The following is a 27,565-nucleotide window of genomic DNA, read 5'->3' as shown; positions in this document are numbered from 1 at the left end:
TTCACAAATAAACCACAGAAAACCACCTTAGGTACTGCATCTTACCTGGGGTATATCTGGCGTCAGAATTTCCCCATCCTCCACCTACACGAAGGGGAGAATTATCCCACGTAGACAAGGGTGGCTTCTGACCAGTCAGTCCCGGAGGTGGACGGGACGGAGCAGTGATGTTTTTAGGTGGCAAAGGGACCTTCCACAGCTCATGAGCCAGAGAGGTGTTTGTAACTGAACCAGGAGACCATGTCAATTTGGAATCACTATTTCTGGCTACTCAAAGGGGGAAAAAAATGGAGAGGGGAGGAATAATGTTTAAGAAATGAGGAAATTTAAATAATGACATCTATTCTCCCACAAAAAGCAAATCTAACAAACAAAAGAAACTATTAAAACCCCCAAATCAACTAAACTGCCAAAAAAGAAAATCAGCCCAAAGGAAACTGCTTTCCATCCCTCCAAACACTCAAGCCACTGATCTGTTATTAACAGCTGTAAAGACCTATGAAATTCTTACGCCAGTGTCCAAAACTGTACTCGAACTGAGATGGGAAACAATCTGAATTGCTCTAAAACTGCAATTGTGAACTTCTTACTAACCATAATTGAGTCACTCAAGAAAGTCAGGTAGGCCATTTAATTGAATTTTAGAACTCTGTTGTTTACTCAAGGAAAAAAGGACTGCAAAAGAGCCCCAACTTGGGAGCTGCCAAAGGAGATCTTCACAGGGTGCCTGCCTCTCTGTGCTGAGCATTGGCTGCTGGGCATCTGGCATGCGCTGTCTGTGGTCCTGACACAGTCTACTGAGGACAGACTGGGTAAGTAATTTGCCTATGGGTCTAATGTAGAGCCAGGATTCAAAACTAAGCCTGTAGGGCAAAAAAAAAAAAAAAAAAAAAAAAAGAAAAGAAAAGAAAAGAAAGAAAAAGAAAGGGAGGAAGAAAGGAAAGGAAGGAAAGAGAGAGACAGAGAAAGGAAGGAAGGAAGAAATAAAAAGACAGCAGGCCCAGATCCTGACGCATACTGCCTCGCAGCAATGGAGACATGAGTGGGTATGCAGGGACCAGGTATACAGTAAACTACATCAACTATCATGCTAAAAGCCTGAGGGGGACAGCAAGGAGTGGAACCATTCCTATCTTCCATCACTATCAACTGTTTTTCTTACTTCACTTACAAAGTGCGTGTGCATCAGGTCAGTGCTACTCAGGGTATGGCTGGAAGAACACCACAACACAGTTTCATACTAATCTGCTGCAGGATGAGTCCAGAAATCCAGAGTGCGCATGTATAGACACACAGCAACCTGACATTCCTGTAGCTCTAAAGTGTGCCATTATTTTCCTAGCAATTCAGAATTCATGTTTACCGTATTTTACAAAAGTATCAGTCTATGAGGATGGGCAATTTTTTTTTTTTTTTTTTAAAAAGATCCTTCGCTGCAGATAGTCTGACAACTAGTTTGGATTAAATTACATTTAATTACAGAGGTGCTGGGGCTCTGATATGAGTGAAAGCTGTTAAGTAAAAACTGATTTTAGTAGGTGACCGCTGGGTACAGTAAGTTTAAAAAGGAACAAGTGATGTTAAAAATAATTTCCCAGGCTCACAAACAGAATCTCCTAACTCCCTGAGAAGACTGGACAAAAGAAGAGAGCATTAAAACAACAGCCACGGCTCTGGCTGTGACCAACCCTCCCTTCTGAGCGAAGGCGAGGCCCACCTGAAGTGCTTTGTGCTGTACTGCTGAGGGGAACGTTGTAGTTGGAGGCACGAATGGATGACCAGGCACTAGTTGAAGGCAGCGTGGTGTTCAAGGATGAGGATGACCCTGTGTCGGGGAAGAGTCCAATCAGCCACCAGAGCAAGGGACGTGGAGGTTAAGAAAAAGCAAAAGCTTCCAGAGAAATCGAAGCCTAACAGTATGCCACAAGAAAGGAAACAGGCCCACTCAGGGTAAGATGGTGCCCGAGACATCTTCCTTCTTGCCTTCAAAAGAGCATGCTGGGCAAGCTTGCCAACTGTCTCTGCCTTGGCTCAGCACAGGCATTTTCCCTCTGATTTTGTCCTCACTGGCTGTGAGGATGTGCTCTAGCAATGAGGTCCAGCCACCATGACAGCACTCGGCTCTGCTTCCCAGCACTGGGTCTAAAAGGAGGTTCGAGTCTTGGTATTCCTAACTCACCCCTGAGCTCCAGTGACTTCTTACTGGCTATCCTGCTCTCCAAGGCGCCCCATCACAGACACTACCAGTGAACAGGCCCTTCAGTCTTCTCCATTATGCAATATATTCAGGCTCCCAAACCTGGTGTGCCTTCCCATTTTCAAAACCCCCTTGACCATTACTAGTTGAACTCTAGACCCCAACCACCATCTGGATTACTACAGCAGTTCCCTGACTAGTCTCCCAATCTAATCCACTCTGCTCACCACAGCCAGATTACCCCATCTTAGAGATTCTTCCACTCAAAGCCTTCAATGCTCTATTTCCTTTAACATCAAATCCAAACTCTCCTGACTTTCAAAGCCATCGGATCCTTCCATTAACTCCCACACCACGAGAATTTATGCTTGGCTTAGTATCCCCCACAGGGGGCAGAGCTGTCTGTGAAACTCAGCCACTTCACAATGCTGAGGACTCTTCTCCGCTGGTGCAGAGAATTACACGTCTAATGCAACATGGTGGCTGCTTCACATCTGCTTTATAAACTGTGTAAAGGGATAGACGGTATTTTAAAAAGACAGGAAATATTTTTTAATATTTAAAAAATTCATTTCATTAACACTCTTCTGGTACAAAATCATGGATGAAACACATGTAAATGCCTTGAGGTGAAAAGTAACCCTGTGGCAGGTAATAGGATGGTTTTATTTGCTAACCAATTAAAAAGTACATCTGGACTGCAGGGATCCTTAAACTGGTCTTATTCTTACTCTCTGAAAGACAGCCTAATTTGCTCTTCCTGGTGAAAGTCCTTCAATATTCAGAGTATATAAGCTTTTTTTTTTTTTTTTTTTTTTTTTTTTGAGACGGAGTCTCGCTCTGTCGCCCAGGTTGGAGTGCTGTGGCCGGATCTCAGCTCACTGCAAGCTCCGCCTCCCGGGTTCACGCCATTCTCCTGCCTCAGCCTCCCGAGTAGCTGGGACTACAGGCGCCCGCCACGGCGCCCGGAGTATATAAGCTTATATAATAATAATGTCTGTTATAAGAAACACCGATTTTAAAAATAACTATCTTGTAACTCAGTATAAAGTTAGTAACAACCTTCATTTGTTGTTTTTTCATTCCGTTAATACAACCACTGGAAAGCAAAGGTTTGCTGGTCCTTTGTGTTAACTTATTAAATTAATACACATATTTGCCATACTAAGGGATGATAAAATCCTCATCATTTAAAAAGTAGCCAAATTAAAGAGCCACCTATGGGAACAGAGAGAATTCTGTCTGCCATTCTTCTTCTTCTTCTTTCTTTTTTAAAGAGACAGGGTCCCACACTGTGTTGCCCAGGCTAGTCTCAAGCTCCTGGGCTCAAGTGACCCTCCTGCCTCAGTCTCCCAGAGTAGCTGGGTACTACATGAGCCATTCTTAAACTGTGTTGTTAAGTGTCACTCAGAAATTGATTTGCACCTCCTACGTACCACTGTTCCTGTCCCTGAGGTGGTCAACTTCCCGCACAGTATTAATTGAAAGATTGTTTATGACACTGCCAGGAGTGACGTAAGGGTCAGTTTCAGGGTCAATGTTTGGATAACCTTTCCATGGCTCACCAGGACGAAATTCTGGAAATGGAAATTTAAAATTAGTTCAAAGCTTAATCATTACTTTAAAATCCATTAAAAAATATCCAAAACCTTTATTCCTAAATCCTATGTAACTCTCAAAAACTTTCCAATTTATACTAACACTCTTTTTTTTTTTTTTTTTTTTTTTTGAGACGGAGTCTCGCTCTGTCGCCCAGGCTGGAGTGCAGTGGCCGGATCTCAGCTCACTGCAAGCTCCGCCTCCCGGGTTTACGCCATTCTCCTGCCTCAGCCTCCCAAGTAGCTGGGACTACAGGCGCCTGCCACCTCGCCCGGCTAGTTTTTTGTATTTTTTTTTTAGTAGAGACGGGGTTTCACGGTGTTAGCCAGGATGGTCTCGATCTCCTGACCTCGTGATCCACCCGTCTTGGCCTCCCAAAGTGCTGGGATTACAGGCTTGAGCCACCGTGCCCGGCCTATACTAACACTTAAGAGGAAGGTTCAATTAGTATCATAGAAGCTATTCTTTACAAATAACTTGCAAGTTTTAAAAACTGAAATCATCTCTCATGTGAATATACACACCCACACATATAATATATACACATATATGTGTGTGTGTAAAAAATCATATATGTATGTATGCATGTTTGAGACAGAGTCTTGCTCTATCACCCAGGTTGGAGTGCAGTGGTGCAATCATAGCTCACTGCAGCTTTGAACTCCTGGATTCAAGTGATCTCCCACCTCAGCCTCCCAAAGTGATGGGATTACAGGCATAAGCCACCGTGCTTGGCTGTGATTCGTGTATTTTTTATTTATTTATTTTTTTGAGACAAAGTCTCACTCTGTCGCCCAAGCTGGAGTGCAGTGGCGTTATCCTGGCTCACTGCAAGCTCCACCTCCTGGGTTCACGCCATTCTCCTGCCTCAGCCTCCTGAGTAGCTAGGACTACAGGTGCACGCTGCCACGCCTGGCTAGGTTTTTTTTTTTGTATTTTTAGTAGAGATAGTGTTTCACCATGTTAGCCAGGATGGTCTTGATCTACTGAGACCTCGTGACCTGCCCGCCGCAGCCTCCCAAAGTGCTGGGATTACAGGCGTGAGCCACTGCACCCGGCCAGATTCATGTATTTTTAAACAGTACCATTTAAAAGTGCTTTAAGCTTTAAGACAAATCACAAAGCTACTGCAACTCAGGTAGGAGAAAGCAGGCCACAGAAGCACTTCTGGTAACTCCATGTATGAATGAAAATACTGTAAGTTACTCCCTGACACAATTTAAGAGAAGCAGTGAATTAAAGTTTTTGTTGCTGTTGTTTTTTTTGAGATGAAGTCTTGCTCAGTTGCCCAGGCTGGAGTGCAGTGGCACAATCTCAGCTCACTGCAAGCCCCGTCTCCCAGATTCACGCCATTCTCCTGTCTCAGCCTCCCGAGTAGCTGGAACTACAGGCGCCTGCCACCACGCCTGGCTAATTTTTTGTAGTTTTAGTACAGACGGGGTTTCACTGTGTTAGCCAGGATGGTCTCGATCTCCTGACCTCGTGATCCTTGCCTCGGCCTCCCAAAGTGCTGGGATTACTGGCGTGAGCCACTGTGCCCGGCCTAAAGTTTTTAATATAATTCTTCATGCTGGTCAATGGGACTCACTTGTACCTCTGCTGCTTGAGCATAAAGGTATAGGTGACAGGCTGACACACTCACTTGCCCAAGACTTCATGCTTAACTTTTCCTCTATCACTTCTGCATTCCTTCTCATCCACACACGTCAGTCTAAGAACGCCAATCTGGGCTACATCAGTATTAAGTCCAGATGTAACAAAACCTTAATGGAAACACAGTCTCATGAAAGAAAGTGTTAGAAAAAATTTTACCTGGTGGCCAATTAACACTGCTAGAGCCGTTAGGCGATTTGGCACGTGGCCAGCCATCTCCTATTGAACCTGGAGGACTGGCTGGTGAAGTACTGCTGTTCATAAAGTCATAGGGAACAAATGGAGACTCTTCCAGCCTGAAACCACTTGAAATAGCACCTAACAAGGGAAGAATAATAGAGAAATGTGAGCAGAATACACAAAGGTTTACTTCTTATAGCTTCTCAAATGTAACACGAACACTTTCCATTAGATCTGTGGGCTCTAGGCTGTGTTCTCTAGAGTAACTCTTTTATATTGAGATTCTAACATCTCATTTGAAGAATGTCTGAAAATGATCATTGTGAATTTCAAGTTTATGAGGGGCATAAACATCATTAAGTGACCAGAATATGAGCACAAACTTATTTCCAAATCATTAAAACAGTTGTATGGTGGAGGGCTCTGATAACTCAGGGGTTTTTTAAGGCAACAAAAATGTTTAAAAATGGATTGCGGTGATGGCTACACAACACCGTGAATATACTAAAAGCCACTGAATTATAAATAAATTATACCTCAATAAACTGTTAAAAAAGAAAGAATGGGGCCAGGTGTGGTGGCTCGCACCTGTAATCCCAGCACTTTAGGAGGCCGAGGTGGGTGGATCACAAGGTCAAGAGATTGAGACCACCCTGGCTAACATGATGAAACCCTGTCTCTACTAAAAATACAAAAATTAGTTGGGCGTGGTGGCAGGCACCTGTAGTCCCAGCTACAGCTACTCAGGAGGCTGAGGCAGGAGAATCGCTTGAACCCAGGAGGCAGAGGTTGCAGTCAGCTGAGATCATGCCACTGCACTCTAGCCTGGGAACAGGGCAAGATTCCATCTCAAAAGAAAAAAAAATAATAATGTCTTGTTTTCTAGCTTTGATCATTTCATGGGCGGAGGTACAACCCACTGACACTGGAAGGACTGAGTCTGGAAGGGAAAACCAAGTCTCTTCCATTCAAGTTGAGTTTGAGGTCGATGTAAATAGAACCTGGCTTGCAACTCCAGCCGGCCCCCACTATGAACATCCATAACACACAGCCGGGCCCTACATGCCACTCCAGCCCCCATTCTTTCCTCTGGCTTCAAGGCACAATGTGCCAGCATGCACATGGGTAACTCAGGGATGATGGAGCTGGTTCCCGACAGGGCCTCGCACCTCTCACTGGTGGGCACTGACCTATCCCTGACTCAGTGCGTCTCCACAGCTTCCATTTCCCCTTTGGCTCTGGCGTCCTCAATCTTGTCACTCTGATCTGTGTCAACTATGTATCTGTTCTATAAGCGGAATTAAAGCCACTTGGGAGTGAAATGGGACATAAATGAAGTAATGGCTGTACAGGATACATGAGGCAAGCACAACTGCCATATTTCAAGTGATTAATTCTTATACCTGAGATGATAAACATAATTATGTACTTTTTTCTAGTAAGAACAATTTCTACTTATGAAAACTTCATTTAATCAAAGGCAAATAGATATAACGAGGCAGCAAGGGTGCAATTTTATTTCATTAATCAATACAAGGGGAACATCAGGAAAATGAAATGTAAAACCTATGTGATAGGTTCAGTTTAAGCAAACGGAACTAAATGTACAGTGGAGAAATATATTTGTCTTGGAGGCAGGGCACCTGATGAGATAGTGATAAAGGCAGTAACGGCAATGATGGCTATGATCTGCTGACCACTGATGTGTCTAACCCGGTTCCAGCACCTAAGTGCCTGAGATGCATTGTCTCATTCATCCTTAAAACATCCCAAGAGGGCCACCATAAAAAAGAATGAAATCATGTCTTTTGCAGCAATATGGGTGGAGGTGGGAGCCACTACCCTACGTGAACTAAAGAGAAAATAAAATATTGTATGTTCTCACGTTTAAGTAGGAGCTAACCAATGGATACCCAAAGATGGAAATTATTAATAGACACTCGGGATTCCACAAGTGGGGAGGGTGGCAAGGGTTGAAAAACTACTTATCGGGTAAAATGTTCACTATTTGGATAATGGGCTCATTGGAAGCCCAATCTCCACCAGCATGCAATATACCTGTGTAAAAATATGAACATGCACTCCCTGAATCTAAAATAAAATTAGGCCGGGCACGGTGGCTCACATCTGTAATCCCAGCACTTTGGGAGGCTGAGGCAGGGGGATCACTTGAGGTCAGGAGTTTGAGACCAGCTTGGGCAACATGGCAAAACCCCATCTCTAGTAAAAATACAAACAACTAGCCAGGCGTGGTGGTGCACGCTTGTAATCCCAGATGCTCGGGAGGCTGAGGTGGAGGCGGATCACCTGAGTACGGGAGGTCAAGGCGGCAGTGACCTGAGACTGTGCCACTGCACTCCGGCCTTGGCAATTGGGGTGAGATCCTGTCTCAAAAAAAAAAAAAAAAAAAAAAGCCCAAGAGGTACTATTAATTCCATTTGGCAGATGAGGGACCTGAAGTTCAGAAAGGTTAAGTTACTTGCCAAGTACCTAATTACAACCACGTGTCAATTAACAGGGCTACATTTGGAGAAACTAGGCAATTTCATTTTTGTGTGAACATCAGAGTGCCCTTACACAAACCTAGATGGTACAGCCCACTACACAGCAAAGCCCTGTGGCCTCGCCTACTGCTCCTAGGCTACATGTGTGTTAGAATAATTTCTACTTATGAAAACTTCATTTTCTACTTATGAAAACTTCCTAGTGTTAACACACTAGGCTACTGCTCCTAGTGTGTTACTGTACTGAGTAATGTAAGCAACCGTAACAGAAGGGTGTACCTAAACATAGCTAAACAGGAAAGGAACAATAAAAATATGGTATTACAAGCTCAATGGACCCACTGTTGGATACATGGCCCATTGTTTACTGTAACATTGCCACTAAGTGGTGCACGACTGAAATAGCAGAGTCAATTAGTAGCAGAGCTAAGTCTCAAACCTAGGATTCATATTTATTTTGCCATTTCCCCATTGTCTCAACTCCCTGTTCTCACTCTTCAGGTCAGAAAAATTCCCAGCTGGGCCTGGTGGCTCACGCCTATAATCTCAGCACTTTGGCAGGCCGAGGCAGGCAGATCACCTGAGTTCAGGAGTTTGAGACCAGCCTGGCGAACATGGTAAACCCCGTCTCTACTAAAATTACAAAAATTAGCCGGGTGTGGTGACACACACCTGTAATCCCAGCTATACTCAGGAGGCTGAGGCACAAGAACCACTTGAACCCCGGAGACGAGGGTTGCAGTGAGTAGAGACTGCATCACTGAACTCCAGCCTGGGTGACCGAGTGAGACTCTGTCAAAAAAAAAAAAAATCCCAAAGTGATATTCCTCTGAATGGCAAACCAACTTAGAATCAAAGGTCTGTTTGGTTTATGGGCTAATGGTTCCTTCTATTACACGACAATTTTAATTTCTGAAAATCATTAGTCCAATGTGTACAATCTAGAAATCTGACCCTAAAGTTTAGTTAATAAACTTTCAAAGTATAATTCAACAGACAAAAAAAGGAATGTCACAAAAATATTTAAATAGCAATCATAGATTTGAGGCTGCTTAAGCTGGAATCACCAAGTCCTGTCAATTCCACTTCCTCCACAGCTCCTGGATATTGACTCTACTAGATCTACTCCAATTCTCCACACTGCACCTAGAGGCATCATTCAAAAGTGCAAATCTGATCATGTCATCTCCTGGCTTAATTCTCTCCAACACACAAAAGACAATGTTCAAACTCTTCAATAGTTTCAACAGTTTACAATAGTCTTCAATAGTTTACAGTAGTCCAGCCTCGCCCCAGCACTCATGGTTTCCCCTCCCTTCACCCCTGCCTGCCTAACTTCTGTTTATCTTTCATATCTCAGCTTCAGAGATCATAAGCCTCCTAGAAGCCTTGCCCAACTGTCTCCAACCAAGGCTAAAATAAAAAATCTCCTTCTATACATGTCACCAAATTCATCTGGGTGCTGAGGTGAAGGGATTTTATAAACTGCCTGGAAGTCACAGAATCTCAGGGCCATAGGGTATCTCAGATATCCAGTTTAACCCTTCTGTAATGCAGAATTTCCTAGTCAAATGTGCTTGCCTCCACTCCCCTTAACAAATCAGACTTTTCTTACTGTAGGTGTGCAGCCAAGGGTTAGTGTGGCAGACTGGACTGCACATTCCAAAGTGTGCTAGGACTGTCGCTTGTTCAGCTCCTGTGTTTCTCCAAGCTCATGGACTACTCTGCCAGTTAAGAGTGCCTCTGCATGCCTTACACCTAGGCCACTCTAATGATATGATTTACGGTGAACGCCTATTCTTTTCTGCCTGAGACTCGGGTCCATCCTGTATTTGTCTGACCTCTGAGGGGTCTGTCTGGAGGGGGCTGGAGACAGACTAGCTGATCAGTTATGCAAGTGTTTCAGGCTTACACTGCTGAATGAAAGAATGAGTTAAGTGAATTATCAAGCTTTTCTGCTTTTAATTTTTGAAACTCTCTTCAGTGCACTCCCTCTCATGTCCACTGACCTCTCTCTTATCTAGACTACTTTAAGTCTTAACTGCCTCTAGGCACCCATCACTTTCATGTTTAAAATCATTCATGGCACGAAAGTTTTCCATGATTTCCACCACACCTACCATTCCATCTTCATCTACCTCCTTTCTGTCATTTTCATCTTCACCCCCAGATATGCCCAGATACAGAAAGAATTCACCTGGCAGTCCTCTTTGAACCCTGCATGTGCTATTCTCTCTTGGTTGCTCTTCCTGTTTGTTTGGTAAACTTACTCTTCTCAAGGTAAGTCTTTCTCACCTTTCCAGACCCACCACACCTGCAGTTATTCCTGACTCATTGCTCCTAAAGAACTTTATATTATTAAACTATTATAAATATTAACTTTGATATTACCTATTGCATTGTACCAAAGCTGCTGATATACTTTCATTCACAATGAACAATTTCAGGGCAAGGATTTTTACATACATACATACATACATTCAACTATGAACATGTTATGTACATATGTGTCTATGTATTCCAGGTGCTAACACAGCCTTGGAAAGCAGAAGATAATCAATTAATATTTGCTGGGTGAATGGATAATACTAAATAACATGAAAATGGCATTTCTAAAAAAAAAATGTAACTGCTGAAAGACAATACTGTTAAATCAATGACTTACACATAGCAATAAGATATATAAAGAAAATTTGTCCGTATATAAGGAATTGATAGAAATAAAATTTATGGGCCAGGTGCAGTAGTTCATGCCTGTAATCGCAGCACTTTGTGAGAGCAAGGCGGGTAGATCACCTGAGGTCAGGAGTTTGAGACCAGCTGGGCCAACACGATGAAACCCCATCTCTACTAAAAACACAAAAATTAGCCGGGCGTGGTGGCTCAGGCCTGTAGTTCCAGTTACTCCAGAAGCTGAGGCAGGAGAACTGCTTGAACCCAGGAGCAGAGGTTTCAGTGAGCTAAGATCACACCACTGCATTCCAGCCTGGGTGACAGAATGGGACTCTGGTAGAAGTTTTAAATGTACTACTAAGATATATATCAAATTAAATCCAGTAAATGTTAATAAGTGTAGTAATATAAGAATAAAATCACTTAGAAAAATTTAAAAAGCCAAAGGGAAAATAATTTTTAAAAATGCATCATCTGATCTCTCCTTTATAAAACAGAGTAGAGGTAAATTTTGCTTTTCATCTGAAAGTCTCTTATTTTAACTGACTTAATAATAACTTTTTTAAAATGAGGAAACGTTCTAAGATAATTTGGCTTTGAAAACATATTTAAAATAAAATAAAGGCCTAAATCTAGTATTCTGCAGGTGTGCTTTGTGTTTTTTTGGGTAAGATTGTTTAACAATCTTTTGTACCATGTTTGCTGGAGTTTTGATCCAAAGATGTGTTCACAGAAATGCTGTCCACTGTCGTCCATTTCCTTAGTCTTGACTGTGGCTCTTTAATACTGTTCATATCCATATTTACATTCAAGTTTGAGTTCAAGCCTGAAAAATTAAAAAACAAAACAAAACCTTAGAAAATACAGCACATTTTCTTTCTAGTAGCACAACTTTTATTTCCTAGAAAAACATGTAACTACTCTAATGTTTTCAAATCATATAACTGTTAATACTATAATTTAGTTATATGTAGAAAATATTTCTCCATAAAATTTTGATGATTTTAAAACTCCTTGGCAAAATAAGAGGGAGAAAAGTTTTAAGGAAGCCAGATGTGTAAGTTTACTTGGAATACAATGTATCTGTTTAGCTATTTCCCAAGTGTACCATGCATGAAGATCTGTGGTCACTTTCAGTTGCTATCTTTTGCTTGCAAATTCTAAAGTAAAAATGTCCTGCACTAGCAATTACACCTAAGTGGGGGACTGATATATCTTAAGGCACAATTTATTTGACCTTTGCTGATGAGGTCCCTCAGACTTGGATACTCTCTTGGAACAACAATGGAAATTTCAACCTTAGATACAGTGGTTACAAAACTATTAAGCTAGTTTTTCTTAAAATAGTAATCTAGGGACTATTAATATTAGAATCACCTAAAACGCTTATTTAAAAATGAAGACTTTCCAGTGGGAGCCAGAATCTCTATTTCACAAATTCCCAGGAGGTTCTTATTCTAAAGTTCCAAATTAAATTGTTTTAAATTCTCTGGTCTGATGAGTCCATGTGATGTTAAGGTCTGTCAAACCTGAAAACTTTAATAATATGAATTCTCTAATACTATACCTATTTTCGCAGAGAGCAATTAAATTTGCTACTCTTGGACCCATCGATCAGATCAGGAGTTGACAATTTTTTTCTGCAGAGGTTTAGCCGGTATCTCAGGCTCTGTGGGCCACATGGTCCCGGTGTCTCCATGCAACTCTGCTGGTGCAGCACAAAAGCAGCCACAGACCCCATGTTAGAGAAAATGTGGCTGTGTCCAACAAAACCTTACAATAGCAGGCAGTGGGCCAAATTAGGCCAACAGGCCGTAGACTGTTGCTCAACTTAGATAACTGTATCGGTGTTTGCATGGGCTAAGCAGACTTTCTTAATCAAGAAGTATCCCTCACTGAAAAGCCGGCCAGGGCAGGAAATCCTATACTTAGAACTCACATGGTCCAATTTATATGTCAAGTGTATAGTCAAATAGGAAGAGCCAGTTCCCTTTACTGGTGAGACAGAAACTTCTCCCTGTACTTGGGTATCATTCTTTTAGTACTAACTGTTGTCTCTGACATCACCTGGCCACCAATAAATGGCTTCTAGAGTATTTACCCACAGTAGTAACTGACAAGGGAACTGTTTTTGGAAATGCACAGAGATTACTAACAATCCTAAGGACTCAAAGTGCAATTTATGTCCCAGGTGAGATTCTGTGGTAATACCGGGGTGAGCCAAACCAGTTCAGTCACAGAGTGAGGCAGCAGCAGGGGCAACAGCATGCCCCAGCCTCTGCCCACAGCCCGGAACACGCTAGTTAACTGATGGTCTTCAAATACTCTGGCTAACAACCAACAAAGCTGGTTTACAAGAAACCACTGTATGGGAAAAGAGAGAGAAAAAAAGCAAAATGAACAGGGCATGATCAATCAAGGGTCAACATATAATCAAGGGTACAAGAAAAAAAGAGACCTAGGAAAGAGAAAACATGCAAGCCCAAAATCTCCATCCAGTGAATAAAAGCCTGGAGGTAACATAGAAAAAAAGGAGTGGGTGGGGGTGGGGAGTTGCATGTATAAGAAAGGCAATCCCCTTTCTTACCTCCATTTTCTTATTTGTATCAGTAATCATTTATACACAGACAATAGTTAAAACTTTAAGTTCTGAGAGCTAGCAAATGTGACTGTGACCCTTCCCAGCTGTTTCACCAAAACAGCACTGCTCAAAAATTCTCTGGTGTACTGTTTCTAATAAGAATATCAGCCTTCTCACCCTTAATATCCTACGATTAAGACAACTAGTCCTTTAAAAAGTGAAATGTTTCCTTTATTCTAATGCACTTTAAATGAGTGTGGAGTTTTTGAAATAGTGTGATTTTCAAGGCTGGGCATGGTGGTTCATGCCTGTAATCCCAGCACTTTGGGAGGCCAAGGCAGGCAGATCACCTGAGGTTAGGAGTTCCAGACAAGCCTGGCCAACATGGTGAAACCCCAACTCTACTAAAAATACAAAAATTAGCTGGGTGTGGTGGTGCGCGCCTGTAATCCCAGCTACTCGGGAGGCTGAGGCGTGAGAATCCCTTGAACCCAGGAGGCAGAGGTTGCAGTGAGCCGAGATCTCACCACTGCACTCCAGTCTGGGGGACAGAGCAAGACACTGTCTGTAAAAATAAAATAAAAAATAAAAAAAAAAACAAACAAACAGTGTGATTTTCTTGAATGGAGAGAGAACTTCCTGAACATGGAGCAGGTTAAAACTAGGAAAGGGGATGGCAACTCTCTGAGAGGGAACAGCTAAGAGATCAATGTAGCTTTCACGAAGGAACAGAGCTGTAAGGGTACATGTGAAGGAGGCATGCTTGTGATACCTAAGCATCAGTCCAATGCTTGGACCAAGGAGAAACCCACCTATAGGGAAGTTGCTGAAAGCATTTATTGGTGATGGCCCTTTTTGCAGCTCAGGTGTAGTGTGGGGCATGACATTGTCAAGGAAAGACTTCATGGCTGGCTGATGGAGTGGCTGCTGCTGAGATGGTGGAGTCTGCTGCTTCACCAACAGGTTTGGATCAAGTTGACGAGATTGTTGCATCATTTGCTGCTGCACGGTAAGAGGTCGACCCTTAAAACAATGAAATGATTGGAAAAAATTATTGGGGGAAAAAGTCTTTACAGAAAACTACATATTTCCTCTTCACTTTTGAATTCACTTTCTTCACAGCAGAAAGGTGAATAATCACTGTATAATGTTCACATAACTCATGGGCAACCAGCAGACTCAATGCACAACATACTTCATTATATCTTAGTAAGATTGTTTTAAGAAAGACACTTCTGAATCTCTTGCTAGAATGGAGATAAGCAGAGTTTATTAACACAAAGACAGCACCACGAGTTGGAGGGCTGGCTCTACCTGCTGGTCTTGCTGCGGCCGGTTCCCAGAAGGCACGCTTCTCTGACTCTGCGCCCTTTGCTGCTGCGCTAACAATCGCTAGAGGAAAGATGGCGAGAAGGTTGTTACTATCACACTATTACAAAGTCGTGTGCTTCCAAATTACGACAGCAGATGGACCTACAGAGGCATGATGTGATCTAGCCAATGCCAACACGTCTAGCCTAACAGTCTCTTCCTTGGACTCTCTGGCTTCTAGTCACTGCTGAAATTCAGTTTTTAGTTCAATCTAAACTTCCACTTCAATCAGAGAAACTTTTCCTAAACATCCAACTCTCACTAGCACCCCAGACTTGGCTGAGGCCTCCTCTCACAGCATTTTGCACTTCTTCAAAACATTCTTCACAGATGTTCATGATCTGTCTTCCCTGATAGACTGTAAGCTCCATGAGGGCTATGACTATGCCTGTTTTGTTTAGTGCACTATGTCCTGCACAGAGTCTAGTGTTTGGTATACAGAAGATGCTCCATAAATATGTACTAAGAAAGACTATGACTCTGCTTACCTGTAATTGGGAGATCTGAGAAAGCTGGTTTAGCTGGGATAGCTGGTTCAGCATGGCTACCTGTTGAGGGCCAAAGAGTGGATTCAGGCCACCGTTGTTTGGTGCATACTTCAGCAATGAAACTGGAACCTTAGGATCACAATGGTAAGTTAATGATCTTGATAAAGTAACTCCCACGCGCTACATGTACTGTGTGTTTTAAGCTGCCAATAGAGCAGTTAAATCTGTGGACTATTCATTGGCTTCATAGTCTTTGTCTCTGCCTTACTCACTGACCACTTGTACTTTTTCGTGGGTTAGGTAAAAGATGACAGAGATGCATCTTAAACTAGCCAATTTTACTTTGCTTTTGTACTCAAGAATGTTTTATAGAAGAAAATGGTAAATTTCAGATTTAAATTATCCTTGACTTATCCTTAATACAACCTTTTGTAATATTTAGAACTAGCTAAATCTCGAAGATGCCAATAAACATGATAATGATTAGTTAGCCATTTCATTCAAACATAAAATCACGCAAGATCCTTTTTGCAGGTAAACAGGAGAACGTAAGGAAAGCTTATTTACCTGAGGGGAGAGTAATGGAGGAGGCACTTGAGCACGGAGATTAGGCTGAGATGAACTAAGAGGTTGTGCTGGAGGCTGCTGCATGCCCCGGGGTTGTGCTGCTGTGTTTCCAACACCAAACATACTGGGATTGCCATTCTACAAAAACAAACAGCAACAAGTAACAGTGGGATTCTTTAGGGACAAACATCTCATTACCACATTGTACTATGATTTAAACACAGTAACTACATGTAAGAGAGATCTTATTACTAATACAAATCATTCAACTGAGAGCCTAAAATACACATCTGGACTTACCTGTCTAACAGAATTCAAGTTTTGCATACCCAGCCCTGCTATGGAGCCAAGGGCCTGGTTAGGTAGTGCACTATTTGAAGGGGGAAGCTTCATGCTTTGACTGGACATAAACTGCATGTTTTGGGATTCATCTGCTACAATGCCATCCTGATTGGACAGACAGAAAGATGTGCAACACCAGCCAAGCAAACAAGTGGAAGGGAGAAATCATTGCAGGAACAGAAGAGAAGTCACATGACATTCCAGCATCAACAGGAAACAGGTAGAAAACAGAAGAGATCAGATTAGTGTTAATTCTAGAGCACACAAAAAGAGCCAAACATATTTCATGGGATTAAGAAGAAAAATATAAATGCAACCTCTATGCTAAATTGAGACATAAAAAGACAGTGAACTTCAAAATCCAGTAATAAGATTTGGCACTGGATTGCAACACTTTATATTATATAAAATGTTTTAAAATATTAGTGTGAAAATTATGCTATTAAGTGTACTGGTTCATCAAGTCAGAGGTAAAAGTAAAACACCTTACCTTATCAAAATAAGGATTGCGCTCCATGGAAGACTCTTTGGAAATCTGAGGCCGAGAACCAGGGCCTTTCCCGACCGTTCGATTGTAATCACCAATATTTAGGCTATGTTTATCTATCTCCATTCGTTTGTCTTGTAACATTCCTAATAAATGCAGGAGACTATGTTATCAAACAGGAAGACAACCCAATTGGTTTCAGATAAATTTAAAACAAAAGCAAAACACTCATTTGGCTGAAATGACTTCAGCCAAGACAAAGATATGTGAAAAATACACCTGTATTTCATAAATTTTGCATTCCTCACAAGTCAAGTCGCAATTAGGAGATATTATTTTATTGAAATAATTAACTTGAAATAGACTAGTAAACAGAAGGTGGCTGGCTGATAACCTCACCTTTTTTTTTTTGAGACAGTCTCACTCTATGGCCCAGGCTGGAGTACAGTGGTGGGATCTCGGCTCACTGTAATCTCCACCTCCCAGATTCAAGCGATTCTCATGCCTCAGCCTCTCAAGTAGCTGGGATTACAGGAGTGTACCACCACACCCGGCTAATTTTTGTATTATTAGTAGAGACGTAGGTTTCTCCCTGTTGCCCAGGTTGGTCTTGAACCCCTGACCTCAAGTGATCCAGCTGCCTCGGCCTCCCGAGGAAGTGCTAGGATTACAGGTATGAGCCACTGGGCCTGGACTCGTTTTAAAAGGACTCTTAGGCTACATAACTTAAGACAACTTTAGCCATCTCTAATCTGCTGAGTCTTATAATACAGGTAAGTTTCCATTAACAAGTAATAAAAACAATCAGCACCCACTGTGATAAACCACCATTTAATAAACGCTTGCTTTATGTCAGTCCTCATTATAAGCGCTTTTTTTTTTTTTTTTTTTTGAGAAGGGGTCTCACTCTGTCACCCAGGCTGGAGTGCAGTGGTGTGACCTCGGCTCACTGGAACCTCTGCCTCCCGGGTTCAAGCGATTCTCCTGCCTCAGCCTCCCGAGCAGCTGGGACTACAGGTACCCACCACCACGCCCAGCTAATTTTTGTATTTTCAGTAGAGACGGGGTTTCACCATGTTGGCCAGGCTGGTCTCAAACTCCTGACCTCAGGTGATCTGCCTGCCTTGGCCTCCCAAAGTGCTGGGTTTACAAGTGTGAGCCACCGCGCCCGGCCTATAGGTGCTTTATGTGTACTAATTTAATGCGTGTAACTATACTGTTATCGCCCGTTTAGCAGATGAGGAAATTGGATGCCAGACAGGGTAACATCTTCCCCTCTCTTAGGCTTTGCTCTGCCTGCTCCTCTCCTCATTCTGACTGCTGTGCAACAAAACATGAATTCTCTCATGGAAACTTTTTTCCTGCAAAATCTTCTTTGCTGGACATAGCCAGCTCCAGCCCAAAAGCTACTGTTCTATTTCAACAAATCTTTTAAAAGTGGACAATGTTCTCTACCACCCATCCTCACCACCTGCCCATTCTGGTTTCTCTTCCTCTATCCATGCTGAGCTCACCTGGGGTGCTTCTTCAATGCTGGAATACTCTGAGGCCGACACAGTAGACTCAGGGTCTCAGTCTTTTGACTCTCTCTGTAAACTTGCTTTCCTTAGACTTCATTCACTATCAAGGTATCAGCAGTCACTCCCATTCAAGTGATGCCCACATATAAACATGTAGCTTAGACTTCACAACTGAGCTTAGTCCCACATTTTTACCTGACTGCCATATCCACTTTGATGTCCCACTGTCACCTTTTTTTTTTTTTTTTGAGACAGTGTGTGGCTCTGTTGCCCAGGCTGGAGCGTAGTGGCACAATCTTGGCTCACTGTAGCCTGTGCCTCCCCGGCCCAAGCGATCCTCTCACCTCAGGCTCCCGAGTAGCTGGGCCTAGAGGCATGCACCACCATGCCCAGCTAATTTTTTTATTTTTTGTAGAGACAAGGCTTCACCATGTTGCCCGAGGGGTCTCCAACTCCTGACCTCAAGTAAACTGTCCACCTCGGCCTCATGAAGTGCTGGGATCACAGGCATGAGCCACTGTGCCCGGCCTCATTGTCACTGTTAACACAGGTTTTCATCTCCCTATTTCTCATTCTCAACGTTTTCTCAATCCGCAAATCTCATCCATCATTTCTCTGCAACTGCTGTTCTTTGAGACGTCTGCCACCACCATAATACTTACCTTTACTACTCTCATTCCAGGTAAGTGGAAAAGGAAAACATTTTAAGAGAAGGAAAACAATTCTTAAAGTAGCTAAAAAGTACTGTTCCAGTCATGAATCTGGTATCTGAAAAATCCACCTTTCACACTTGTTTAAGAGCCCTCTCCTGAATGTCAATAATCCTTACCACAGCTCCCTCCTCTGTTCTCTCTCCCTGTTAAGATGTCATAATTCACTGATAACACCCAAGCTAGCCATTGTGAACTCTTTCCCCCACTCTCTCCATCTAATCCTGTAACCAATTCCAACCAGTTCTCCTAAGTCTCTCTCCAAGCTGTTCCTTCTTGATAATTCACATTATTTTTGCCTATGCAATTATCTTTTGAAAGACTAATAGCGGCTGAGCATGGTGGCTCACGCTTGTAATCTCAGCGTTTTGGGAGGCCAAGGTGGGCAGGTGTTCGCGACCAGTCTGCCAACATGGTGAAACCCCGTCTCTACTAAAAATACAAAAAATTAGCTAGGCGCGGTGGGGGGCGCCTATAATCCCAGCTAATCAGGAGGCAGAGGCAGAAGAATCGCTTGAACCTGGGAGGCAGAGGTTGCAGTGAGCCAAGATCACGCCACAAGACTCCAGCCTAGATGACAGTGCAACACTCCATCCCAAAAACAAAACAAAACAAAACAAAACAAAACAAACACCATTCCCCAACACTTCTGCATCCCTTTATAAAGAAAATGTCAAATGTGGCAATCTCCCCTTAGTCCACCAGTCCTCTAGTAAGGTCCATTAGTTACCAATGACTACCCCTGAGCTCCATTGTCAAATCCATTCCCTGACAACCAGTTTTCTCTTTTCAAAACTCTGTACTCACTTGGAATCTGAAAAATTATTCTACTCTAACTTGTCCCACTTCTGCTTAGGATCACTCCCCTAAATATCATTATTTCCCAGGACTGTCTTCGATCCATTATCCTCCAACTCTCTCTAGTCAAACTATTCCTATAGCTTTCACTATCACCCACATCTAATTAATTACACTTCATATCTCCAGCCCCATCTATTCTGAGCTTCACATCCGGATTTTCGACTGTCTACTGGACGTAATGTCAGATGGTTTTCAGAGCACCTTCAAACTTAGTATCTATCAAGCCTGCTATTCCTGTATTTCTCACCTCAAATAACGACCATTTATTGATTTATTGTCTCTCAGCTCCAAATTCACCCTTTTGACTGCTCTATGAAAATATATCTGGACCCTTTACAATTTTTTCCTTAGCCAGCTGGTACTGAGGCTTTGTCAGAAGAGGGCGCTGGAGAGACAGGGCAAGAGGAAAGGTGTTGCTTCCTGGGCCAGCATGTGCTCTTGGTAGGCATGAGCAGCCTTTGCAGCTTCTCCATTGCCTGGTGGGTCAGCAGCACTCAGTGGGAGCTTCTCCCAGCATTCCCAGCATTCCCCTCCCTCTCACATCACAGTTGTGCTGCAGTGTCTCCCATGAGACACCTCTCCATGAATGCCTTTTCCCAGCACCCTAGAGGGCGTATTTCCCACAGGTTCCACCAGCATGACACCATAGCAACTTCCACACCATGCAGTGAGCCATGAAGGAGGCAGAAACTTGTCCTAACAGGAAGAGGCTCACATTCTGGACATGGATTTTTCTTGCCTGTAAAGCTTCTGTCATCCACAGCCTCACAGAATACCTTCTCCACTATCGTGGCACTCCTCACAGCCATCATGTCTTACCAAGAAACTCATGTCACAGCAGAGGAAATACAGGACTGTGTTCATGCCCATGGAATTAACTGGTCTTAACATATATGCCATTGCCTGAAAGTAGCTAATCAATTAACAGGCTTACTAAAGAATCAGTTACAAAGCAAGTAGAGAGACAACATACTAAAAAGGTGGGCATCTGTCTTAGGAGGATGCAGTATGTGTCTCCCCAACTACCAGAATTTGTAGGTCTTGAGAATCAAAAGGTGAAAGTGGGAGCAGCTTCTCTCACAATTATGCCTAATGGGCCACTTACAGAACACTCGTTTCCTGTTCTGACAACTGCTGATTTAGAGAACTTAGTCCTTGAGAGAGAAAACGCTTCCAACAAAAACCACAACAATGGTTCCACTGCCCTGGAAGATAAAGACTGCTACAGGGACATTCTGCGCTCCTTGAGATATGAACTAGCAGGCAAAAAACAAACAAACAAACAAACAAAAAACGACTCTACTGGCTGGGGTAACTGATGTGATTACAAAATGATGGCAGTGAAGACTGTCTGGAATCCAGGGGATTCTCTGGGATGCTTCTCAGTATATCCATACCAAGTAGTGACAGCCAATGAAGAACAACGGTAACCATAAAAGGCAAGGACAACTGGGGGCTCAGATTCTTTGGGAATGAAGGTTTGGGTTACTTAACTCCAGCAGCTAGAGAACCAAGAGCAGCTGAGGTTCAACCTGAAAGTGAGGTAAGTACAGAATATGCAGTGAAGGGAGGAAGGCACAGATACCAATGATGGCTTACGAGCAATTATGGAAATAACAAAGGTAGTAGATTTGCATATTTTCCTATTGTTTGTCATATGGATGTGTTAATTTGTATAGGCCAAGCATTTTCTTTCCTGCTTTTACCTTATTCAGAAGTTATTAGATGTTAAGTTTTATTATTCAGTCTTTAGGTAACAAACTGTGACTGAATTTCTGGGGTGATTATATAGCCAGTGATGAATACAATGACCCTTGGGGCTGTTCATCTCCTCAGTTTAGAGAGAGGATGAACACTTCTTCACTTGCAAGAAAGTAAGTTGTATCTTGTTAAGCAGAAATGCAGAGTTGCATTGCCATTGTACTGGACAAATGTGTGTAGAAGAGTACATATGGAAGGTGAGCAGTCAAAGGGTTGGGATGAACTGTGCTGATTACTGACTTATTTCCTCTAGCTCCAATTTCACCCTTTTTGATTGCTCTGTGAAAAAAAAGGGACTTAGGCCCTTTACAGATTTTTTTCCTTTGCCAGCTAGCACTGACCTTTTTTAAGTAGAAGGTGCAAGAGGAGAGGTTTGGTTTCCTAGTTCTGGTCTGCTCTCTCCTGCAGCACGGCAGCTTTGCCAGCACCTACAACGCTCAACTCACCAGTGGCTGGCAGCATCTATCAGCATGCCCTCTGGTAGCTCCGTAGTGAGTGCCTCCCATGAGACACCGCTCCTGTGCCCTGCCTTCACTGGTATCTTAGAGGGTGGATCTCCTGCACTCCTACTGACATGGCACCATAGTGAGAGGAAGGCGGCTCTTTCTTGGGCATGCTACGTCAGTCCTCACTGAGTGACTTCCCCTTGTAACTGCTACTCCAATTCCTTGTTAAGGTCTTGTATATTACATTTTTCCTGTTAGCAAATTACTGCATAGTTTCTTCTGACTGGACTCTGATTAACACAATAGCACTACCATCTATTAAACCATCCAGGTAAGTTTTCATCACCCTCTCTCCCTCAACCTGCCTAACAAATTGGTTCAAACTGGTTATCAACTTTTATTGATTCCAATTCCTACGTCTCCATGGAATTAAGATCATTCGTATCTACTCTCTTGGTTTGGAGCTTTGAAAATAATTACTGGCTACTGCAGCAAGTATCTACCTGGTTTTGCTATCTTTAGTATCTTTTCTCTATCTCCTGCTGCCAATGTTTTCTATCCTAAGATATTTTCAATCTATAACCAAGATGATTTTTCTAAAACATAAGTCCAAACCATGTCATTACCCTGCTTCACTTTAATCTCATATTTTAAGAATGAAGTTCAAATTCCCAAGCTCCTCATGACTCAGCACCAACCTGGTTTTCTAGCATCTTTATCCAGGTGATCTTTCACCACCACCACCACGGCTGCCCCCACCAAAACTGTTTTTCTTGACTTGTTCTATGGAACTACTTACCATTCCTCCAGTATAGTTTTAAGAGTCTGTCATACGTCTAGGCCCTTCTACATGCTGTTCCTTAATCAAGAAGACCAAACCCTCCAATCTGAGTAAATCCCTCTTGGCAGGATTATGTGTAAAGTAATCAGACTAATAACACCACTGTAATCAGACTAATAACACCACTGATGTGCACAGTGGTCTGCACTTCCAAGGCACATGCACTCATTTAACCACAGCATGTATACGTCTATTGGAGAGCACAGCCTCACCACCATCCTGATCTACGTCAGGGCTCTTTCAGCAGAATCATGTCATGGATGTGCTTGTCCCTCAATAAGGAATACAAACAGATTTAATTTTCTCTTACCTCCAGAAAGGTCCATTTTATTGCTTTGTACATTTTCCTCTGGTGAGTCTCTCTGAAGAAAGAAAATGCAGCATGTTAGCAGACCTTAATTTATCAATGAAAACAAATAAAAAATGAAGAATTTTACTGTATTTCATTATCTGAAAAATTCAAGTGGATCATAAAATTCATTTTTCACTGCCTAATGTAATTTTTTAAATGTTTTAAAATAAAACATGTGACTGAAGTTCTTAGCTAAAACCATAAAAATAAAGGTTTAAAGGCCAATTTTACTCCAACATCAAGCACATTCCTAAGGACTCGAAGATGAAAAATAATTCTTGAAAAGAGTGAAATCGAGATAAACCATGGAGCACCATTAAAAGAGGAAGGAGCTGCTAAGAAAACATACTTACCGAAAAACTGATATTTGAAAACTGTTTAACAAATGGATTTATCCACGCTTCTTCTTGTTTGTTTCCACCTTTCATCATTCCCTTTGTAAAATAAAAGAGTAGAAAAGATGCCATGGCCATCTCTGTTTATCTGGGTATAGTGACGGGTTAATAAAACTTAAGACAATCCCCAATTCTCATTTTTAGCCAATAATTTCTCCTCCAATCAACTCTTATCAGAGTTGTTAATAATTAAAAATCAACTTATTTGATTTTCAACTTCCTTTGCTCCAGTCCTCTGGTATAGCTGTAATGTACAGAGAAATCTCTAAAGGCAAGCAGTCAGAAGGAAAAAACAGAAGCAAAAGGCCTCGATGACCCAAAAATACGAAAACAGGGCCTCTGAGTAACGGAGAACTGTTAAGAGTAGTTATAATTTAGATTTCTGGAATTCTCACTCCAAACCAAAGTAAAAAAATAGTGACTAGGTCCTCAGGTTAGTCCCAAGAAGCCAATTTAACCCATAATTTAATTATGCTATGTGCATCCTACTGAAAACACACCATGTTTTCCACAGGAAAAGTATTTTAAAATTTCAATTTGTGTTGCCAAGAACACAACATCTCTAGCAGAATTGAACCTGGGATTCCTCCTGCTTAGGGCTGGCTGGCTCTCTGCAGCTGGTTGGGGTATGAGTGGTATGGAAACTCCATTGAGACCTGAGTTAAGAGGATGAAGGGTCTGTGATTAGCAGTCTGGTAGACAAGGAGGCTGGAAGCCATAGAGACCTATGTCTCTCATATGGTCTCACAGAACCATCCTCAGTTTGTTGCCTTCATCACCCTTTCCCATTGCTACTGTCTATTCCTTCTGACTGTGAAACAGAACACAGCTTCACAACTTCCCCCAAATGCAGGTCTCTGAAGCAAGCACCTAACTCTCTCCACAGATTCTGAAGTTGCCTTTGATCCCTTTTCCTTTCACCCCATCCATCCCCATACCTAATTAGTTGCCAAGTTCTTCTGTCCTTTCTATTCTGACTGAAATGCCTCTCAAATTAGTCCCTTCCACTATATATCCAGTCTCATTTCCCAACTCAAGCCCTCCTTTCTAGCTTGAATTAACACAGATGCTCCCTGAGATCCCTAACTGTGGTCTCCCCTCTGTGCCAATTTATATTTCATACTATCATTGACTAAAATTAATAATTTAAAAACCCCACTGATGTTGTTTTCTACTCAATTTCATTGGTTCCATATTTTACACAAAATAAAGTTCAAATTCTTGGCATGCTATTGAAGACACTACAATCTGCCTTAACTACAGAGCCAGATCTCCTGTCACTTCTTCCTAAAAATTCTACATTTTAGTTATGTTGGGCTACTATGTTCCTTAACACATCCCATCCCAAGCATCTTCCAAATTCAAGCTGACACTTCTATGAAGCTCTCCTAATGCCCCGTACTAGACTGTGAGCTCCCGAAAGGTGAAGCTCGTATCTTAGTGTATTTGAATCCCCAGCACCAAGCACAGTACCTGGCACACAGCAGAGGCTAAATAAATGTTTGCAGTTGCTTTCTAAAGATTTTTACTAGTAGAAACAAAGGAGAAAGAGTAAAAAGGCTACACACCCTTTCCCTTCTCCTTTTTTTGCCACTCAGACCCTGTAAGGAAAGACAAAGTCACAAAACAGCACGGTCCAGTGGGAAGAACACAGGGTTTGGAATTGGAAGACCTAAACTTAAGTCCTTACTCTGTCACTTACTAGTTATTGCAACTTTGGGCAAGTCACCACCTTTTCCAGTCTCAAATTCCTCATTAGTATCCTATCTTAGAAGGTTGTGAGGATCAAATGACTTATGTAAAACATGTAAAAGCATTTCATAAGCTATATGGCAAGGCAATAGGCAAATTCAGCCAAATGAAAAATTTTAAAAATGAAAATGGCAGGTCCTAGACTTAGAATCCCAGGATTAAAAGTGAGGAACCTTGGCAGTTACCTAGTCCAACTATCCACTGGTATTTGCCTTCTAAGGTCTCTCAAAAGGTAATCATTCTCAAGTTGGGTGGGATAGGATGTTATGTCAGAACCACCTGGGAGACTGGGCACCTATTTTGAAAATGGTAGTTCCCAGGAAGATCTGACGCCAGCCCCCAGTGCCACCTCTTACGAACCAGTGCTCTAAATCAGTGCTTCCCAAACCTGGCTCTGCATCAGAGACATTTGGGGAGTTTCTTCAGGATAAGAAACCTGGTCCAATTTCCAAAACTTCAGTAGACCTGAGGTACAGGAAGCTGCACTTTTAACAAATGCCATGGGATTCCGATGTACAGCCAGCTTTAGGAATATGATTTGTCCACACATAAAAGCCAAATCAAGCTCAGATCATTCCTAGGGATTTCTGTCACAGGACCTTTTGGGATGGGATAGGGACAAAGATGACAGGTGAATAAGGAGGATGGTGACTCTGGGTAAGGGGGTGGCGGGGGACTCCAGGTGAGGAGGTGAGATGGGAGATGAACTGGCAGTGGGATGGAGAGTCAACATGGAGATTTGCTCTTCTCTTCATCCTCACCGCTGCAGGCACCACCCTAGGATGAGGGGTTGTCCCAGGCAGCACTGGTGGAGGGGGAGGAGGAGAGAAATCCCAAGCTGTAGCAGTGGGGAGAAAGGAAGTTCCTGTGGTCTTATGTTTCTCTAGGTGGCTGCCCATACAAGTGGCTATACCTAAGGTGGGGGCTGCCTGGACTGTACTGACTGCCAGAAATGGGCAGGCAAAAAATTAATTTTCTGTGGGTAAACTACCTTTGGAATTTAAAGTTTCAAGGGCTTTGCCCTTGAAATGTTTACCTTCGATGACATTTTCTTTGTATATGGTGGCCAATTTAAAGATGAGTTAAGCTCTTGAGACGAATTACTATTCCACATTCCAATCTCTACATCCTCTTCCTCTTCCCAGCCAGTGGGGCGATTTCCAGGCAATGGCATATCATCACCACACCAGCCATCTTGCATAGATTTTGGCCCTGATTGTGGATTTGTGATATAAAGAGAAACATACTTTAATAAAAGAATTCCTTCTGGAGAATAAGCATACATTAAAAATTGGGTAGAGAACCTAAGAAAACACACACGTACACACTTATTTCCCTTCCTGCATCTGCACAGAAGGAATGTATGTTTTATATTGAGCTAAAAGTTCCACGAAAAAGAATACATTCTTGGCCAGGCACGGTGGCTCACGCCTGTAATCCCAGCACTTTGGGAGGCCGAGACGGGCGGATCACAAGGTCAGGAGATCGAGACCATCCTGGCTAACACGGTGAAACCCTGTCTCTACTAAAAATACAAAAAATTAGCCGGGCGTCGTGGCGGGCGCCTGTAGTCCCAGCTACTCGGGAGTTGGGAGGCTGAGGCAAGAGAATGGTGTGAACCCTGGAAGCAGAGCTTGCAGTGAGCCGAGATCACGCCACTACACTCTAGCTTGGGCAACAGAGCAAGACTCCGTCTCAAAAAAAAAAAGATAAAGAAAAAGAACATATTCTTATTTTAAAATCTAATAAAACTCCTCCATGCCTTTAACAAATTATGGTTCTTAAACATGGACAATGGTAGCACTCTTGTTTGTACCCACTTAATAATCTGCATAGTGACACACAGGACGAAGATGATGAATGAAATTTGAAATAATCAGTTTTTGTATATATTTTCAGGGAGAAGGGCCAAAGAGTATTTCAAAGTCATAAGCAGAAAGCATCTTATCTTCACACATGGCCCTTGGGATTCCTATAGGGTACTTTGTACATAACCTATAGGATAATGACAATGTTAATTTGAATCTTGGGTCTTTTCTGAACTATGCTAATTGTCTGTAACTTTCAGGGAATCATCTGACAGTCTGAATATGTGTCCTCATGGCTACACTATTTAGCCTCTCAGGCTGGATGGCATGAAAGTTGCTAGTAGACTCTTCCTAGATAACCTAATTTGGTAAAATATAATTTAGATTTGATGAAGTATATGCAAATTAACAGTTACAATTCTAAGAAATATGAGAAAAGAGGAAAATTCAGAAAGAGAATAAACCATGTTACAAAAT

At 42.4% G+C, this 27,565-nt stretch overlaps 1 protein-coding gene across 10 annotated transcripts in view; it reads right to left on the bottom strand.

Annotated features, from left to right (window-relative positions):
• TNRC6A (trinucleotide repeat containing adaptor 6A) overlaps positions 1–27,565 on the bottom strand; it is a 213,948-nt gene that overhangs the window by 5,811 nt on the left and 180,572 nt on the right. For 7 of the 10 annotated variants that reach the window (XM_037989740.2, XM_073015248.1, XM_073015247.1 and 4 more), the window contains 14 exons: positions 26,317–26,492; positions 25,097–25,129; positions 23,487–23,567; positions 23,092–23,143; positions 16,646–16,788; positions 15,814–15,951; positions 15,247–15,375; positions 14,702–14,779; positions 14,200–14,410; positions 11,501–11,632; positions 5,609–5,767; positions 3,634–3,774; positions 1,718–1,825; positions 46–267 (listed from right to left, as the gene is read on the bottom strand). In XM_037989740.2, the coding sequence (XP_037845668.2) occupies positions 46–267; positions 1,718–1,825; positions 3,634–3,774; positions 5,609–5,767; positions 11,501–11,632; positions 14,200–14,410; positions 14,702–14,779; positions 15,247–15,375; positions 15,814–15,951; positions 16,646–16,788; positions 23,092–23,143; positions 23,487–23,567; positions 25,097–25,129; positions 26,317–26,492 (1,803 nt within the window). Of the gene's footprint in view, positions 1–45; positions 268–1,717; positions 1,826–3,633; positions 3,775–5,608; positions 5,768–11,500; positions 11,633–14,199; positions 14,411–14,701; positions 14,780–15,246; positions 15,376–15,813; positions 15,952–16,113; positions 16,261–16,645; positions 16,789–23,091; positions 23,144–23,486; positions 23,568–25,096; positions 25,130–26,316; positions 26,493–27,565 lie in introns of all 10 variants that reach the window. The other 3 variants (XM_037989737.2, XM_073015245.1, XM_073015243.1) reach the window with 3 other exon arrangements.

The sequence above is a fragment of the Chlorocebus sabaeus genome, chromosome 5, assembly GCF_047675955.1.
Source record: "Chlorocebus sabaeus isolate Y175 chromosome 5, mChlSab1.0.hap1, whole genome shotgun sequence".
Classification (NCBI taxonomy): Eukaryota; Metazoa; Chordata; class Mammalia; order Primates; family Cercopithecidae; genus Chlorocebus; species Chlorocebus sabaeus.
This window is presented reverse-complemented; position numbering and strand designations above follow the sequence as displayed.